The sequence below is a fragment of the Salvelinus alpinus genome, chromosome 7 (assembly GCF_045679555.1).
Source record: "Salvelinus alpinus chromosome 7, SLU_Salpinus.1, whole genome shotgun sequence".
Classification (NCBI taxonomy): domain Eukaryota; kingdom Metazoa; phylum Chordata; class Actinopteri; order Salmoniformes; family Salmonidae; genus Salvelinus; species Salvelinus alpinus.
Genome location: NC_092092.1, coordinates 58,797,194 through 58,815,694, shown reverse-complemented (window position 1 = coordinate 58,815,694; position 18,501 = coordinate 58,797,194). Strand labels below are relative to the sequence as shown.

General features: G+C 41.1%; 1 protein-coding gene and 1 long non-coding RNA gene across 3 annotated transcripts; both read left to right on the top strand.

Moving 5' to 3' along the window:
- The first annotated feature begins 1,668 nt into the window (after positions 1-1,668).
- On the top strand, positions 1,669-3,101 carry LOC139580231 (uncharacterized). Its single transcript, XR_011676009.1, has 3 exons — positions 1,669-1,846; positions 2,023-2,156; positions 2,373-3,101. It is a non-coding gene; the product is annotated as an uncharacterized lncRNA (long non-coding RNA).
- Positions 3,102-8,803: 5,702 nt separating this feature from the next.
- LOC139581343 (ubiquitin-conjugating enzyme E2 D2-like) lies at positions 8,804-18,406 on the top strand. 2 transcript variants are annotated; one of them, XM_071410991.1, is made up of 8 exons: positions 8,804-9,146; positions 15,968-16,031; positions 16,200-16,231; positions 16,329-16,406; positions 16,541-16,646; positions 16,764-16,857; positions 17,005-17,054; positions 17,406-18,406. In XM_071410991.1, the coding sequence occupies exons 1-7, from the start codon at positions 9,123-9,125 to the stop codon at positions 17,051-17,053; spliced, it is 447 nt and encodes a 148-aa protein (XP_071267092.1). In that variant the 5' UTR covers positions 8,804-9,122; the 3' UTR covers position 17,054; positions 17,406-18,406. The 2 variants fall into 2 exon arrangements, with proteins under 2 accessions (XP_071267092.1, XP_071267093.1); XM_071410992.1 differs by lacking the exon at positions 17,005-17,054.
- The last annotated feature ends 95 nt before the right edge of the window (positions 18,407-18,501 follow it).

Below are 18,501 nucleotides of genomic sequence, written 5' to 3'. Positions count from 1 at the left end.
CAATAATCCATGCTATCTGGGAACGCTATAAAGTCCGGAAGTTGTTGGCGGAGCTAGAAAGTTCGCTGCCAGAAGTATTACAATGTAAACTTGCGTTTAATCAGTCTCTCTGCATATTTCAAGACATACGGGGACATAGTGAGATATCCGATGGGTTGGACACTTCTCTTCACTCATCTTGAAAAAACGTTTACTAAAAACTTGGAAATCATTCAGTCCGCCATCATTAACACAATGGAAAAATCGAATGATTTATTATTTAAAAGTTGAAAGTGCGTGGGCGACAGAGGAAAAACAAGAGGGCAGTTTGAGGCCATGTGGCGGAGAGTGATGTGGGCGCTGGAGATGGGGGTGTGTTAGTGGGTCTGGATAGGTGTGATGTATTTGATGTTTGTTTGTATGATGTTGTTGTTTGTGTTTGTATGTGTATGTTTTGAATTGTTTATCAAATAAAATATATTTTTAAATGCAGGTGTTCCATTTTCCACTAGCTGTATAGCAGTGAGAGGAGCTATAGGAGGATGGGCTCATTGTAATGGCTGGTATGGAATATATGGAACTGAGTCAAACATGAGGTTTCCATGTGTTTGATGCTGTTCTATTAATTCAATTTCAGATATTACACTGAGCCTGTCCTCCTATAGCTCCTCCCACCAGCCTCCACTGATGTACATGTCTTATGCACTTTTAAGACCTTAAGATCTTTTAAGGAAGGGTTTTTGTCCTCATCTCCAGCTGAAGTACCCACGCTAAGTATCCCCTATATCTCCTTGACTGTACCAGATGTGACAGAAAAGGGCAAGGGGATTTTTTCCATCATGTTAAATGATGGCTTTGCATTGAAGATCCTCAAACTTTATCTTCAAGGTTTTCAGCAGTACACTCTGAAAAATGATGGGCTGTTTGGATGACCCAATTGCTAAGTCGCAGGCATTGGATTACTTAGTTGGGTTGTTTTCTACAAAGCGCATTGTTGGGTTATTGATGCTGGGTTATATACGTCATTCCAGTCCATCTAGGTCAGGTGCCTACGCAGTTACTTCTACTTTAAATGGAGCACAGTTTGTTATTGTGTATTAAATCCTATCAAATAATGTCCTTCAAATCATTTGACTCACCCACATACTGTAAGTATACGTAGAGGTACGTGTATCGACTTCAAAACATTGTTCTCTTTGTTTTGGCTCATGGCTATGACTAATTGCTTCAAACATGGCATGTGGTAAATGCATGAAATAAGATATCTTCAACCTAGCCATGAAAGTAAATGTCCTTCCTCTTCATGTATTCAGTTGTATTACAGTTTTTCCCAATTGTTTACACACTAAAATTGGAACTTGAAATGCAATCACTGAAACCTGAAACTCATGTACCAAATCCCTAAACCAAGTCTGCAAAATTGCAAGCACAATTCCTGCTTTACACTCAGTTTTCAATTCTATATCACACTTTTTGCAAAACACTACCCACAGTTCTCTACATTAGCCACAACATTCAAAATTAAAATATCTTTAGTCCCTTTGGAAAGCAAAGCCAATCACAATGCCAAGCTCTATACACCAATTGGCAACACCCACTCCTCACAGGTGTAAACACTAGTTGCTGAATTGTTCACTTAGAAATCAGAGCTGTAGCGCTATAAAAGGCCACAGATGAGCTCTCCTGTTCTGGAGGAAAATGGTGAAGCTAGAGGTGAAGGAGTGAGAGGAAGATGAGGACGAGGAAGGACAGTTGTCTCAGATTAGATCAGGGCCACGTTGGTTGACCATGTGCTCCACCATGGATTGAGTATAAGGGAGGCTGGGCAGAGAGCATCTATCATCCATACATTCAGAAATGAGAACCGGTAAATTACCTACCATCTACACTATGCTCTTTGTATGTATACTGCAGTCCGACATATCAGTAGGTCAATGTTACTCAGTGATTGTTGGCCAATGTTACAGTAATGTTATTTCATATTGAAAGAAAATTGGTTACAGTAAGCTAAAATAATCTATCATATTTGTGGATCTTCTGCAGAACTGAGAGACGGCCAGGCCATGCTGGAAGACACCGGAACAGGAGACCGCATGGTGGCAAACAATACCAATAGACTACGAGAAATCCAGAACCACATAATTGCAGACAACACAATATTCAATAACATTCACCAGGTGGGCTTGTCTACGTTGGACTGTGTATTACAGCGCAACTGAATCCGTATGAAACAGAGGGTTAAAGAACAGAGCAAGAGGAATATGTGCAACTAAGTACTATACTGTGAATTTACTATCATATCAGCACTGTATAGACACATTACAGTACTGTAATCCAGTGTACTGTGCCTCACCATATTGACTGCTCTGTCACATATTGTCTTGTTGTTTCAGAGTCTTTGAGCTGGATGCCGCTGCAATTCCGCACGTTTATTTACATTGAGGCTGGCTTCAACCTAGCCAAAAGAAGGGGACAGAACATTATTGGCCACCGTGCCATTGTGAATGTCCCTGGACAGCGTGGAGGGAATATCACCATGTGCGCAGCCGTTAGTCAGCATTCTCCATCACCATGCCAACCTTGGTCCCTACAACACCGCCCTTCTCATCACATTCCTTGACGCACTACATGGCATCCTCATTCCAGCCAAGCAGAGGGGTGGACCAAAGCAGCCCAGGTATGTTGTCATCTGGGACACCGTGAGTTTCCACCGGGCTGCTCTGGTCCACAACTGGTTCATCGACCACCCACAATTTATTGTTCTATACCTCCCACCATATTCCCCATTAAACCCAATTGAAGTTTTTTTCGGCATGGCGATGGAAGGTGTATGACCGCCATCCCCTCGCACGCATGCCTCTTCTCCAGGCACCGGAAGATGCGTGTGGTGAAGTTGATGTGGTGGCTTTCGGCGGCTGGATCCGTCACTCTAGAAGATTCTTATCCCACTGTTTAGCCAGGGAGAACAGTGCTTGTGATGTAGATGAGGTCCTGTGGCCAGACCAAAATAGAAGGCAGGATGCAGCCTAATGTCTTTTTTCTTACATTTTGTATGTGTTTTTGTCTTTTAGAGTTTTGAATGAATGAGCCACTTTAATTTTTTTTGGATTTTGTACAGAAAACCCATTATCTTACTGAATGTTTTTCCTGGTTTTCTCCTGTTGGGTATGGAAAGTGTTACATACAAAACACAAGTGTTAAAAAATACTGCATTTTGGAAATAAATGACAATGTCTTTGTTACTGTATTGAATCTGTGTATTTGAGTAGGTATACATTACAGTAACAATTTAACAACCGGCTACAGTGTAACACTAAAAATGCAAAAGGAATAAACTTACTGATGGGATATTCATAGTAGTGTTTTGTGTTGCTGGTTGGTAGACAGATCCACTCATATGACGCATGTTTTTTGCATCAAAATGACAGACAGTTTTGAATGCAGTGTTTGCTTTCGCTAGAGGTTTTGGGAAAATGGCCCAAAGAATCAGCAAACGTATGTAAACAATTGTGGAAAACTGTATTATACATTACATTTGTAAACGGACAGTTTGAGGCATACATAAGTGTACACTACCATTCAAAAGTTTGGGATCTCATACAACGCTGTTTACTACTCCCTTCACAGAACAGTGCAAACTGGCTCTAACCAGAATAGAAAGAGTAGGAGGCCCCGGTACACAACTGAGCAAGAAGACAAGTACATTAGTGTCTAGTTTGAGAAACAGACACCTCACAAGTCCTCAACTGGCAGCTTCATTAAATAGAACCCGCAAAACACCAGTCTCAACGTCAACAGTGAAGAGGTGACTCCGGGATGCTGGCCTTCTAGGCAGAGTTCCTCAATCCAGTGTCTGTTCTTTTGCCCCTTAATCTGTTATTTTTATTGGCTAGTCTGAGATACGGCCAGCAACCCGGAGTCGCCTCTTCACTGTTGACGTTGAGACTGGTGTTTTGCATGTGTAGTGCTTTCGGTTACTGTGTTCATTGTCATTGCTGTTGTGGCTGCATGCTGCTGTGTGAAGTGTTGCAGCAAGAAGGAGACCCCCAATCCAGACAGCTCTGTCCCTATATAAATGCATTATTACACATGTGTGCGCACACACGTAACATTCTATTCTCTTGCTCAACTCTTAAATACACACTGAGTGTATGACAGACTGACCAGGTGACTTCAAGAGAAAGCTATGATCCCTTATTGATGTCACCTGTTAAATCCACTTCAGTGTATATGAAGTGGAGGAGACAGGTTAAAGAAGGGTTTTTAAGCCTAGACCCAATTGGGACATGGATTGTGAATGTGTGCCATTCAGAGGGTAAATGGGAAAGACAAAATATGTAAGTGCCTTGAATATGGGGTATCAAGAAGTGCAACTCTGTTGGGTTTCTCACGCTCAACAGTTTACGGTGTGTATCAAGAATGGTCCACCACCCAAAGGAAATCCAGCCGACTTCGGCACACAACTGTGGGAAGCATTGGTCAACATGGGCTAGCTGTTCTGAGGGCAAAAGGGGGTGCAACTCAATATTAGGAAGGTGTTCTTAATGTTTTGTACACTCAGTGCATATCCATTGTTTTTGTCGAAATTTCTCAATTTGTTGGGAATCATTGTTGGACATCAATACATATCAAAACTTGTCTTTGATTTTCAAGCAGATTTAAGACTGAGACTGGACCATTCAGGAACACCCACAACCTTTTAGAAAGCCATTCTGGTGTGTCTTTGGTGTGTAATTGTCCCTCTGAAAAATACAACTTCATCACAGGGTTAGGTTTTCAGAAAAAATACGACAGGTTTTCCTTTAACTTGTTATCTGGGCTTTGCTCCTTTCATATGTCTTTTGATCCTGGCAAACTCTCCAGTCCCTGCCGGTGACAAGCATACCCATAGCATGATGCTGCCACCACAATACTTGAAAATACAGAGGGTTCGACTGTCTTGGGTTATGACTTTGATTTTACGGCCTGCACATACGCAGTTCGCCGCAAGATGACCGTTAGACCAGATGGCGTGTTGCTGTGCATTAGCTTAGCTAGCCAACGTCGCCATGACAACACATACAAGCGTGATCAGGGATTTCTATTGGAGAAGCAGTTTCTACATATCTTCATACTAAACCATCTTTGCTATAATTCAGATTTCTCAAACGGGTCGATGAGTGTAGTTCCCGGACACTGTTTTTAAAAAATGTTCCCAGAAGTTTCAGCCACTCTTAAACGTCAGGGAATCCCATTGGTTGGCTGTCTTGTTAATCATCCACCGCTGGGTGTGGTTAGGCGAGCATAAACAAAGATGGTCCACCTATTTCTAGTCCGGACTGCATATTTGTATGGAATTACATACATGAATGTTAGAGCTGCAATGTGATTTTGTTACATTAAAGAAAGCCCTTGTTGATTTAAAACTTGTACTTAATGCAGGCAAAACTGTCATGACTTCCGCCGAAGTTGGTGCCTCTCCTTGTTCGGGTGGCGTTCGGCGGTCGACGTCACCGGCTTTCTAGCCTCCACCGATCTACATTTCTTTTTCCATTTGTTTTGTCTGTATTGTACACACCTGGTTCCCATTACGTTTTAATTATTTCCCTATTTAACCCTCTGGAGCCATCATGGTTTTGTGCGTGTTTATTGTTGTCAGTTGTCTCGTTTATGTGATTCTGGATTTTCGTTCTCCTTGTTGGAAGATTAATTTTGAGTAAAGTTACTATTATTACTCATCTCTGTGTCCTGCGCCTGACTCCGCCTTACCCACATCACCTAGACTCTGACAAACTAAATATATATTATTCTCTAATTCACAGAAACATTTCTCACAGGGGGTACATATTCACTCATTAGATGGTTCTCTCATTGAGCGGGTTCCGCTTATAAATATCTGGGCGTTTTGGATTGATAAAGATCTAACGTTTAAAAAACATACTGATGAGCTAGTTAAAAAGCTAAGATTTAAAGTGGACAACTTAAAAAAAAAATAAAGGTTCAATTTTTAAAAATGCTAAAAATGATTGTACAGTCAACTTTCCTTCTTGACTTTGGTGACACCATTTACCAGAATGCAGCAGCCACTACTCTTAAACCTTTGTATGTCGTCTACCATAGCGCCCTTTGCTTTATCACAGGGGATAGTTTCAATACTCATCAGTGCATCCTGTATCAAAAGTCCCATAAATCACTTCATTACTCCCTTTTTGTTTAGAAAGCTCTAGGTACTTACTATACAAGCTTCCGATTTACCTCACTTCGTTGTTAAAGATGTACTATGCAGAAATCGCTCCGCCATTTCCTGGTTGCTAAAATTCTAATAGTTTGCCTATTTTCAGTTTCTGTGACAAAGCAAGTATAGTGTAGAGAATCATTTTGATATCTTAACCGCTGTGAAATACATTTTCCATAACAAAAAATATTGTATTTTCAGCAGTTTGGAGCTGGTGTACAAAAATGTAAGTAAAAGATGCAACAACTAAACTTAAGCACAGGAAGCATAGAAATAGTGCACATAGAACATATCTACAGCTTCTTGCTTCAATAACAATAGCAGATCTATTTCTATGTGAATTTGGTCAGGTCACCCAAAAAAATACATATTGCTGTATAAAAACATGAGATACCAACTCTTGAGATTCCTCATGTCTCCACTGAACTAGGTAAATACGCTTTTAGTTTTAAAGCTCCACACACTTGGAATCACTTTCATAATTCATTAGATTTGGGTTCCCTGGTACCAACACTACAACCCTCACTAGTTCAATGACAGAGCCTTTCAAATGCATTGCATGCTACAGGATGCTGAACCAGTACATTGACACTAAAATACTCAACCTGAACCCAGGCAATGAGTCGGAAGCAATCCAAGAGTTTTTAAGTCAGTTTAAAACCCTGAAGATGAGTTCACAAAGGTGTGCAATTGTTTTGACTGATTGTTTATGATGCCTGTGATGTTTGTGATGTTCCAAAGTAATGTACCTGTTATTCTATCTTGAATCTTGTAGTTGTATATTTTATTTTATGTCCCCTATTGAAAATGAGAACCTGGTCCCTGATTAAATAAAAGTGAATAATAATCTGGTGCCTGACTGTACAGTCCATGACCTACCCGACCATTGAATGATGCATGCAATGCCTGAGCAGGGGAACGTGTCCTATATCTTGTCCAGTTGTTATCCTACATTAAACAGGAAGATGGATATACAGGCACCCAGAAAGGGCTCTCTGTATGTTTATCGATTTTGAAAAGGACTTCCCCCACATTAAAGGCCATTTTACACAACTTTTTAACTGAATTCTGAAGCTGACTTGTGTGACTATCTAATCTGATGCTCACAGTGAACGTTTCTTTGTGCCCCAATTCGGTCCTCGCATGACCTGGACCGACGCTACTCGTGGTGCACTAGCGTCTAGATTCTATACTGAACAAAAATATAAACGCAACATGCAACAATTTCAAAGATTTTACTGAGTTACAGTTCATATAAGGGAATAAGTCAATAAAAATAAATTAGGCCCTAATCTATGGATTTCACATGACTGGGCAGGGGTGAAGCCATGGGTGGGCATAGGCGGAGCCAGCCCCAGCCAATCAGAATTCGTTTTTACCCACAAAACACCTTTATTACAGACAGAAATACTCCTCAGTTAGTAGTTACTGTCTTGTCTCATCACTACAACTCCCACACAGACTCAGGAGAGGCGAAGGTCAAGAGCCATGCATCCTCCGAAACACAACCCAACCAAGCCACACTGCTTCTTAACACATCCAGCACACATCCAACCCGGAAGCCAGCCACACCAATGTGTCAGAGGAAACACCATACACCTAGCGACCTGGTCAGCATGCACTGCGCCCAGCCTGCCACAGGAGTCACTAGTGCACAATGAGACAAGGATATCCCTGCCGGCCAAACCCTCCCTAACCCGGACGACACTAGGCCAATTGTGTGCCACCCCATGGGCCTCCCGGTCACGGCCGGCTGCGACAGAGCCTGGGCTCAAACCCAGAGTCTCTGGTGGCACAGCTAGTGCTTTAGACCACTGCGCCACCCGGGAGGCAATCTGGTGGACATTCCTGCAGTCAGCGTGCCAATTGCACGCTCCCTCAATACTTGAGACATCTGTGGCATTGTGTTGTGTGACAAAACTGCACATTTTAAAGTGGTCTTTTATTGTCCCCACCACAAGGCGCACCTGTGTAATGATCATGAGGTTTAATCAGCTTTTTGATATGCCACACCTGTCAAGTGGATGGAGTACAACATTTTGCTGTTTTAAAGCTAATTTCCTGCAATTCTACACATTTTGCCATTACTTATGCAGTGTTCTTATGCTACCTGAGTTAATACTCCCATTGGGTTAAAAAGTTAGCAAAGTAATGCCCTCAACCCTTGATTCCCCCTGTTGTTTGAGTATTCTCTAGAGTAGACATGCCAGCTCTGATACCCAACAAGACGCAGCAATCTTAATTTTAAACTCACTACATGGCATGTAGGTCAGGGCTCTGTGATAGGACTGAACAGAAAAGGCAGTCAGAATTGAGTTTATCATATCCGGTCACAGGGAAACATTTAGTGAAACCACTCTCCTTCAGATTTGATACATTTATCAACTTTCTCTTCACGTTCTCTTCTCTCGACTAATGGAGGTGATCATATATATGTTTTAGCAATTTATTATATCATTTGTATGCACACAAACAACACCACTGCATAATTTATTATTTGACTTCTGTATAATATACACTACTTTCTGTGATTTCTTTTGTTTGGGTTTAATCCAATTGTGGCATGATTCGACTATTTGTATAGTTTCAATGCGGGACTTTTATTATGAAGGCGAACCGCTGATTCAACTCATCGCTAATATTGCTCACTTCACAGTCGTGACCAGAATAACGAGCCGAGCTAACGTATCGGAAACGTTATAATACCAGTGCAGTCAAAGAGGCCAACGGCTGTCGACCAAGGAAAAGCGAAAATACCAGTATAGCTATATTGATACCCGTTTATCAACTATAAAAGTAATATTGTCAGTTGATGTAAAGCTAGCTGGGGTAGATCGCCGTACACTACAGCTAATTGCTATATGCTAGTTAGCATCACGTAGCTAGCCTTTGCTCTATCTTCGACAACCGGTCCCTACGCACTAGCAGAATGGCCTTAAAACGAATTCACAAGGTAAATTGATTGTTGTTTGAGTCTTTTCCGTAAACACAGCTAAATAAGTTAGATATGTTATAGGTCATGTGGTAAAATGTATATTTGTCGTTTTAGTTAGCCATGTAACACGTCGTACAGTGAGCAGTTGCAAGTTCGCTATAACAAGCGTGCTTATTTGGTTGTTAGCCAGCTTGGCTTGCAGTAGCATGGCCTAGTAGCTTAGCTAGCTAAGTAGTTAAGCTAACGTTAGCTAGTTTTAGCTAATTTAAAGTGAGTGTGAGCTCAATATTAGTTCAGAATCTAGCTAGCAGTAACGTTAGCTCAATCCGAATTATATTAATCGTCTCACGTTAACTTAGTCGGTGTCATTGTTAGATAGTAACGTTATCCCATAAACTTTCTGGTGCTAGTTAACAAGTCATGGTGAAACCTGATGAGATTGAGGATATGGTTGTTGTTACATACCACTACCACCAACTCGTGGCAGGTTTCGGTTTGGTGTATCTTGCTGGAAATATAAACCTTGTCATACAAGCTGGCCAAGTCGAGTGTCATCCTCGTGTTGGTATTTTCTGGCATCTATTCCCGAAACTCTGGCATAAAAATATACATGGCTGCCGTGGTAATTATTACTAAAGTAAAATAGTGTAATTGCTGTGTCCCCAAACAAAGTAATACATTCAACACTTCTCCTAATCTTGGTTTAGAGCGATGTCATGAATGCACTGACATTTGATTGTGAAGTCGAGATAAAAATGCAAGAGTAGGTAGTCACTCGTTAACTTAAGAAAACACCCAATTACAGTGCCTTGCAAAACTATTTCATCCCCCTTGGCGTTTTTCCTATTTTGTTGCAGTACAACCTGTAATTTAAATGGATTTCATGTAATGGACATACAGAAAATAGTCCAAATTGGTGAAATTAAAAGAAAAAGTGGTGGGTGCATATGTATTTGCTATGAAGCCCCTAAATAAGATCTGGTGCAACCAATTACCTTTAGAAGTCACATAATTAGTTAAATAAAGTCCACTTGTGTGCATTCTAAGTGTCACGTGATCTGTCACACGATCTCAGTATATATACACCTGTTCTAAAAGGCCCCAGAGTCCGCAACACCACTAAGCAAGGGGCACCACCAAGCAAGCAAGCAGCACCATGAAGACCAAGGAGCTCTCCAAACAGGTCAGGGACAAAGTTGTGGAGAGGTACAGATCAGGGTTGGGTTATAAAAAAAATACCAGAAACTTTGAACATCCCACAGAGCACCATTTAAATCCATTATTGAAAGAATATGGAACCACAACAAACCTGCCAAGAGAGGGCCTCCCACCAAAACTCACGGACCAGGCAAGGAGGGCATTAATCAGATAGGCAACAAAGAGACCAAAGATAACCCTGAAGGAGCTCCACAGCGGAGATTGGAGTGTCTGTCCATAAGACCACTTTAAGCCGTACACTCCACAGGCCTGGCTTTACGGAAAGTGGCCAGAAAAAAGCCATTGCTTAAAGAAAAAAATAAGCAAACACGTATTGGTGTTAGCCAAAAGGCATGTGGGAGACTCCCCAAACATATGGAAGAAGGTACTCTGGTCAGATGAGACACAAATTGAGCTTTTTGGCCATCAAGGACAACGCTATGTCTGGTGCAAACCCAACACCTCTCATCATCCCGAGAACAACATCCCCACAGTGAAGCATGGTGGTGGCGGCAGCATCATGCTGTGGGGATGTTTTTCATCGGCAGGGACTGGGAAACTGGTCAGAATTGAAGGAATGATGGATGGCGCTAAATACAGGGATATTCTTGTGGGAAACCTGTTTCAGTCTTCAAGAGATTTGAGACTGGGGCGGAGGTTCACCTTCCAGCAGAACAATGACCCGAAGCATACTGCTAAAGCAACACTTGGGTGGTTTAAGGGGAAACATTTAAATGTCTTGGAATGGCCAAGTCAAATCCCAGACCTCAATCCAGTTGAGAATCTGTGGTATGACTTAAAGATTGCGGTTCACCAGCAGTACCCATCCAACCTGAAGGCGCTGGAGCAGTTTTGCCCTGAAGAATGGGCAAAATCACAGTGGCTAGATGTGCCAAGCTTATAGAGACATACCCCAAGAGACTTGCAGCTGTAATTGCTGCAAAAGGTGCCTCTACAAAGTATTGACTTTGGGGGGGTGAATAGTTATGCACGCGCAAGTTTTCAGTTTTTTTGTCTTATTTTTTGTTTGTTTCACAGTAAATAAATAAAAATTGTATTTTGTAAGTGGTAGGCATGTTGTGTAAATCAAATGACACAACCCCCCCCAAAAAATCTATTATAATTCCAGGTTGTAAGGCAACAAAATAGGAAAAATACCAAGGGGGTGAATACTTTCGCGAACCACTGTAGCTACTCGGCTTTTAATGTTACAGGGCCATGGCATTAATATAAAAGAATGTATATTCGATTGTAATTGGCAAACATTGAAACTAAAACACCATGGATGAAGTCCCCAACATTACATTGCTGTAGTAGCCTGTACCCTTGAAACATGAGCAAATTGAGCGTTAGTGTTGATTTTACATTATGCCTAGCTTACAAACATTCAGTTTGAATAGGTGTAAACAAATGTAGACCTATGCTTCCAGATAGCTTTATATTCACATTGAGTGGGACAGGCCCTGTGCCTAAAAATAAGTTGTTAGTAACCCTGGATGTTGCTTCAAAGCCCTTTGAGGCCTGCCTGAAAAATAAAGGGTAAACATTGGTTGTTACTGTACAAATAAGGTATAGCCTAATAACCAACCTATTAGAATTGGATGTTGCTGTTTTAAACTTACTGACACAATTGAACTGAATTGAACCCAACATAGTTTATTAAACCAGCAACAAAATGTAGGCCTAAACATGCAGGACGATGCATGTAAACTCTGGTTTATTATAGGGCTGGGCGATATGGGCAAAATATTATATCACAGTATTTAATATATATATTTTTTAACGGTATTTTGTTTTTTAATAATAAAAGTAAAAGTTCTAAATTTGCTTAATGAGTAGTGCGTGAGCCTAGGGTGGCAACACATACATTCTACGTGATTTCAATGGGTCTTTCTCAATTCTGATTGTTTTATACTGTTCAATTCAACTTCAACACCAAAAAGGTCATAATTTTCATCAATTTCTGCATTTGAGATAATTTCCACACTGCACGTAGGGCTGCACGATATGGGCAAGTAATCTGGGCCATATTTTTAACAAAATGTTGCAATTTGACTTGTGATTTAGAGAAAAACACTTGGGGTAACTGTTGGAATTATCTTTTTGTCTGTAAAAATAATTATGCTATGAATTGCGGTGGAAGCAATTTGTGGCACAATTGTTGCTAGAATAACCATGTTGATGTAAATTTACAGTCACGCGATGCTATGTTGTGTGGTCATCCCACTGCGACTTGAAAAGCATGCACAGGGTGGTGAAAGTGGACAGTGATGAGCATAATGCTCGTTTCCAATAAATATCGAGGGTCTTAATTTTACCCCAAGCCGTGTTCTGGGAGCATGTGTAAACCAGCTGGCTGGAGTGTTTACGGACATATTCAATCTCTCCATATCCCAGTATGTTGTCCCCACTTACGTTAAGGTGTCCACCATTTGATTATTATTAGGATCCCCATTAGCCGACGCCAATGGCGACAGCTAGTCTTACTGGGGTCCGACATATAATGAAAAATACATTACAGACAAGAGACTTTACAATTTATATACATTTAAAAACATTAACATGTAGTGTGTGTGCATTTATCAGTTACAAATACATGTCAGTACATACACGCAAACAGTAGGTCACATGGGGGAGAGGCATTGTGCCGTGAGGTGTTGCTTTATTTGTTTTTTGAAACCAGGTTTGCTGTTCACTTGTGCTATGAAAGATGGAAGGGAATTCTATGCATGCATGGCTCTGTATAATACTGTATGTTTCCTTTCATTTGTTCTGGACCTGGGTACTGTGAAAAGACCCCTGGTGGGGTTAATGTGTGCGTCATTGCTTTGTTTAAGTTGACTATGCAAACAATTAGACATTTCCAACATATTGTTTCTTATAAAAACATTTTAAAAAAGAGCCTGCGGGACTTGCTTTGTGGAGAGGTGTCAAAAGAGCAAAGCATCTCTTTATTACGGACAGACCTCTCCCCATCAACCATTGAATCTATGTTTTGTCCATGACAGTTTACAATCTATGGTAATGCCAAGTAGTCTCCTCAACAGCCACACCATTCATTACCAGATTCAGCGGAGGTTAGGGAATGATTTGTATCAAATACAATGATCCTAGTTTTAGAGATTTTATTTTATTCCTGGCCAGTTTATTACTGGCCATCCATTCCAAAACAGACTGCAACTCTTTAAGGATTTCAGTGACTTCATTAGCTGTGGTTGCTGATGCATAGATGGTTGAATCATCAGCATACATAGACACACATGCTTTGTTTAATGCCAGTGGTAGGTCACTGATAAAAATATAAAAGAGTAGAGGGCCTAGAGAGCTGCCCTGCGGTACACCACATTTTATGTGTTTAACATTAGAGAGAACCCGAGTTATATTAGATGGCTCTGAATCCACAAAATGGTAGAGGTTGAAAAGCCATAACACAAGTGTTTTTCAACAACCGGTTATGGTCAATAATATCAAAGGCTGCACTGAAATCTAACAGTACAGCTCCCACAATCTTCTTATCAATTTCTTTCAACCAATCATCAGTAATTTGTGTCAGTGCAGTACATGTTGAGTGCCCTTCTATATAAGAATGCTGAACGTCATTTTTTTTTTTTTACAGAGAAGTAGCATTGTATTTGCTGAGAGCTGGCAGCAAGCTGATTTAGGTCTGCTATTAGAACCAGTAAAGGCTGCTTTACCACTCTTTGGTAGCGGAATGACTTTGGCTTCCCTCCAGGCCTGAAGACAGACTTTTCTCTAGACTGGACATCCTGATGGGCTGACCCCAGGTGGTGAAGGTAGGCAACAACACCTCCGCCACGTGGTGATCCTCGACACGGGGGCCCAACAGGGGTGCGTGCTCAGCCCCCTCCTGTACTACCTGTTCAACCATGACTGTGTGGCCACGCACGTCTTCAGCTCAATCATCAAGTTTGCTGACGACACAACAGTGGTAGGCGGGGGGGAAAAACTCTCCCTCAGCGTTAACAAAACAAAAGCGCTTGATCGTAGATTACAGGAGACAAGCAGAGAGTGCACACCCCATCCACATCGATGGGGCCGCAGTGGAGAAGGTGAAAAGCTTCAAGTTCCTCCTCGTGCACATCACTGACAACCGGAAATGGTCCCTTTACCCATACAGCGTGGTGAAGAAGGTGAACAGTGCCTCTTCAACCTCAGGAGGCTGAAGAAATTCGGCTTGGCCCCTAAGACCCTCACAGACTTGCTGTAATTTTTCTTAGCGGGTCACCCGATTTTATAGATAGAAAATTACCTCATGTGTACGACAAATAAATGCTGATTAGAAAATTACCTCATGTGTACGACAAATAAATGATGATTAGATTTGTATGCTAGTGACAAGATGATCGATGCTTAGCTGCCAATTAACAAATAAAAAAGATCTTGCTCTTATCCATGTCATAACCTAACCTGTCCAGTATCTACTTTAGGAGCAAACTGTTGTCTTGAGAGCATGTGTGAAAACCAGATTGGCCAAGTTTGCCATTTATTGCCACAGTTTGTGACAACACTATCGGTAGTATAGATTGCAATGGATACACAAACAAGTTATTTTTGTTTTAAAAAAATCAGTACACAAAAACTTAAGCACAAAAGTGTTTTTATGTGCCCTGTCATCACACACTGCCTTTTAATCCGCAACAAAGTCAGTCTGATGGAAACAACTCTGGTGGGAAAATGTGCATATAAAAAGCTTATTATATAATTTTTTGCATAAATCTGTTTCAAATTTTATGGAAACCTAGCTACTGTCATCTTTCCCTCCAGTGTAGCACTGATCAGGCAAATCCACGCTCTGACTTGGGTGTTTGAGACATTGCTACAAGTTGTCAGGGATAGGCGTCATCCATCATGCAAAGTTGGGACTGTCGCTACACTCTAGGCTAATTATTTTCCTCGACTCACATACGCATCATTCAAGTCTATGCAGGCCTATGTTTATTACTGAGATATAGCAGGTCTGTATTTACATAAGTAAAATTTTGACCTTTTCTAACCCGTTAGTTGGCCATGGGTGAGGAGGCCTAGGCCCATGTCAACACAGGCTGTTACAGGTTGGGTGACGGCTGTGTGTGTCTACTTTAGCTCAGCTTTGCACAGACACCAACTTTGCCTGACGGCAACACAGCCCGCAGCTTCCTGCCTGCTCAAGGCTTGCACCTATTTTACTGATCTATTCCATGACTAACATTCTCACCCTCATGTCACTCCCACTCGGACCCACATGCAATATAGACAGTATTACTATTGGCCCAAGAAGTTCTTACCTGATCTGTTGTCCTGAAGTGCTTGCTCTGACGGGGCTCTGCAAGATACCATATGCTCAATCACGGCAATACAAGAAACTGTTTAGTCACTGCCCACTTTCATTATGGCCAAGACTAATCATTGAGCTACAGTCGTTATCAAATGGATTCCTCTTCATCAGTCTCTAATTAAACTTTAAAAGTACTTCCTGTGCAGTGCACCTTGCTCTTTGCAACACCAGCAATGTAAATGCAAAGCAAATGCTCTTCCAAGTACGACTGTGCGGTCTGTGCAGTAGCAATGATGCGTTAACAGTGTTGGTACTTGGAAGGGGAACAGTGGGCTGATGGTGTTCTGGTTTGGTCTCTCTGTTTCAGGAGCTGAACGACCTGGGCAGGGACCCTCCTGCACAGTGTTCCGCTGGCCCGGTTGGAGACGACAGTAAGGCCAAACTGAGAACTTGTAGTAAACCTAACATTATAATAATTCGTAATTTATTACATTTGTAAAGCGCTTTTCATTATACAGAATAATCTCAGTGCATAAATAAATGATCAACAGCATGGCATCTGAAACATTCCTCAACTGTCTCCCTTTCTGTTTTGGCAGTGTTTCATTGGCAAGCTACAATTATGGGGCCTGTGAGTATCATTATAAAGTGTTTCTCCGTTTGATGAATTTGAAGTTGCTTTGGCTGCTCAGTGTGACCGTTGAGATGTAATTTTGTTTCCTTTTCAGAATGACAGCCCATACCAAGGTGGTGTTTTTTTCCTGACTATTCATTTCCCCACAGACTACCCCTTCAAACCACCTAAGGTAATTATTTCCGCTCTTGTTCCTCTGTTCTTTTACAATTGAAGTTGTCTTGATGCATGTAGAAGATTGAGGAATGATTGAGCAATTTCCATGGATCAATGTGTTTGATTGCTCCTCCAACCTTTTCATTGCAGCTTGCGTTCACCACAAGAATTTACCACCCAAATATTAACAGTAATGGCAGCATCTGCCTGGATATTTTGAGATCACAGTGGTCTCCAGCATTAACTATCTCTAAAGGTAGGGTGTCGTTTTTCATTCTTTGTGCCCTTCGTGTTACGCATTTTTACCTTGACTTCATTTTGATTCACATGCCTAAGATCCACTCTTAATCCTTCTTTTTAATCTCCCTTTCAGTACTTTTGTCCATTTGTTCACTCTTATGTGACCCCAACCCTGACGACCCGTTAGTGCCAGAGATCGCCCGTATCTACAAAACAGATACAGAAAAGTTAGTATATTGTACTCTAATCATTTTATATAAAATATTATGCAACTTTTTGATCCAAAAGCTTGAACAAGATCGGTGCAAAGTGAGTTATACCCTATAATATTAGATCTAGATACTTATAATATAGGACTTTTCCTTCTGCATCAGGTATAATAGACTAGCGAGAGAATGGACAGAAAAGTACGCTATGCTTTAGGGTAAGACTGCCCTGCATCGTCGGGGGAGAGGACATTGTTGTGGGTTTTGACATTTACTGTTGACAGCACTTCAACTAACTCAGTGGCAAAATATGTCAGCCTCTAAGTAAATTTGCTTTGGTGGATGGTGGCTTTGCTGACCTGTATTCCCACTGTCTGATTGTCTGTCTTGGACTGTTTGACAGTATTGAATGCCATTTTGGTGGGACTATGGGAGAGTCCTCTGTGTGTGAACATCATGCATCTCAGGTTTATCTTGGGTAGTTGCTGTGTTGTAAGGCATGGCGTTGTTCTTGAAGCTCCACCCCTTGTCTATTGTGGACTGATTTATTTTCTGTTACTTTTCCACAGGTACAACAGAATAGCCCGGGAATGGACTCAGAAGTACGCCATGTGATAATCGGTCATGGTCGTATCAACTTGCATTATAGCTGGGAAAAAACTATAAATTACTGTTTTTTTTTTTTTGCCCATTCGGCCGCAACCCCTTACCATCAGCAAATAACAGTAATTGATTTTGTTTTGCCCCCTAAATGTATTCACATCCTCTTAACAAGGACAAATGTCTCCAATACCCCTTTTTTTCTTTACAAAAGATGCCAATTGCTCTGAACTCTCAGTGAAGCATGTGTCTGTATAAAGCCAACCACAGCCACTTTGTGAAGAGCTCTTGATTGCTCTGAATTCACGCAGGAGGTGCCAACTAAAAATAAAGATTCTCAATGCCACCATTTCTGTATTGAGGAGATCAACATGGTTGAATCACACTTTTGTATGCTTTTCCAATAGCATTAGAGAACTGATGTCTGTGAATATTATACACTTAATCTTAAAGTTAAGATTCACACATTTTGAATGTTTTATCGTTTTTGTTCTATCGATTCCCAGGTCATTCCATGTGTATCTGAGCTACCGTTCAAGCAGGCAGAAATGCAACCGGTGCAAAACTTGTCATGCCGGCCTGCTTGAACGGCGATAACTCATATACACATGGAATGACGCAGGAATCAATAGAACATCAGAGATGCACAAAAACTTTAACATTCAAAATGGGTGAATCTTAACTTTAACTGGAGAATTGCTGAAGATATATGCAGTAAATAAGAAATATTTTATGCATGTTAATAAGAAATTGGTTTATGTGCTGCTGAGAATGGATTGAGAGCAAACGTGTTCACTTTGATATTTTGTTACTTTTTGTTTTTAGAACGTGGAGCCATTAGTTAATCATCATCCATAACACTGTTCTCTTTTGCACTGAATACGTTATTCAAAGTTCTCAATGGCTGATCAACTAATAGCTCTGCTATTTAATGGTTACTTTTTTTTTCTCAATAAAGTTGAACAAATAACTCCGGTTTCTTTTGTAGCAGGACTACTTTTAAATATGGAGATGCATTAGGGCTGTTGGTCGCATTACAAGTAGCAAACGATATGCCTCTGGGAA

Bases quoted from the DNA above. Each gene is read 5' to 3' on its own strand.
- LOC139581343 (XM_071410991.1), top strand. From the start codon at position 9,123: ATGGCCTTAAAACGAATTCACAAG. The intron at 16,232-16,328 runs GTGAGTATCATT...TTTCCTTTTCAG, and splicing joins AAGCTACAATTATGGGGCCT to AATGACAGCCCATACCAAGG. The intron at 16,858-17,004 runs GTTAGTATATTG...CTTCTGCATCAG, and splicing joins TACAAAACAGATACAGAAAA to GTATAATAGACTAGCGAGAG.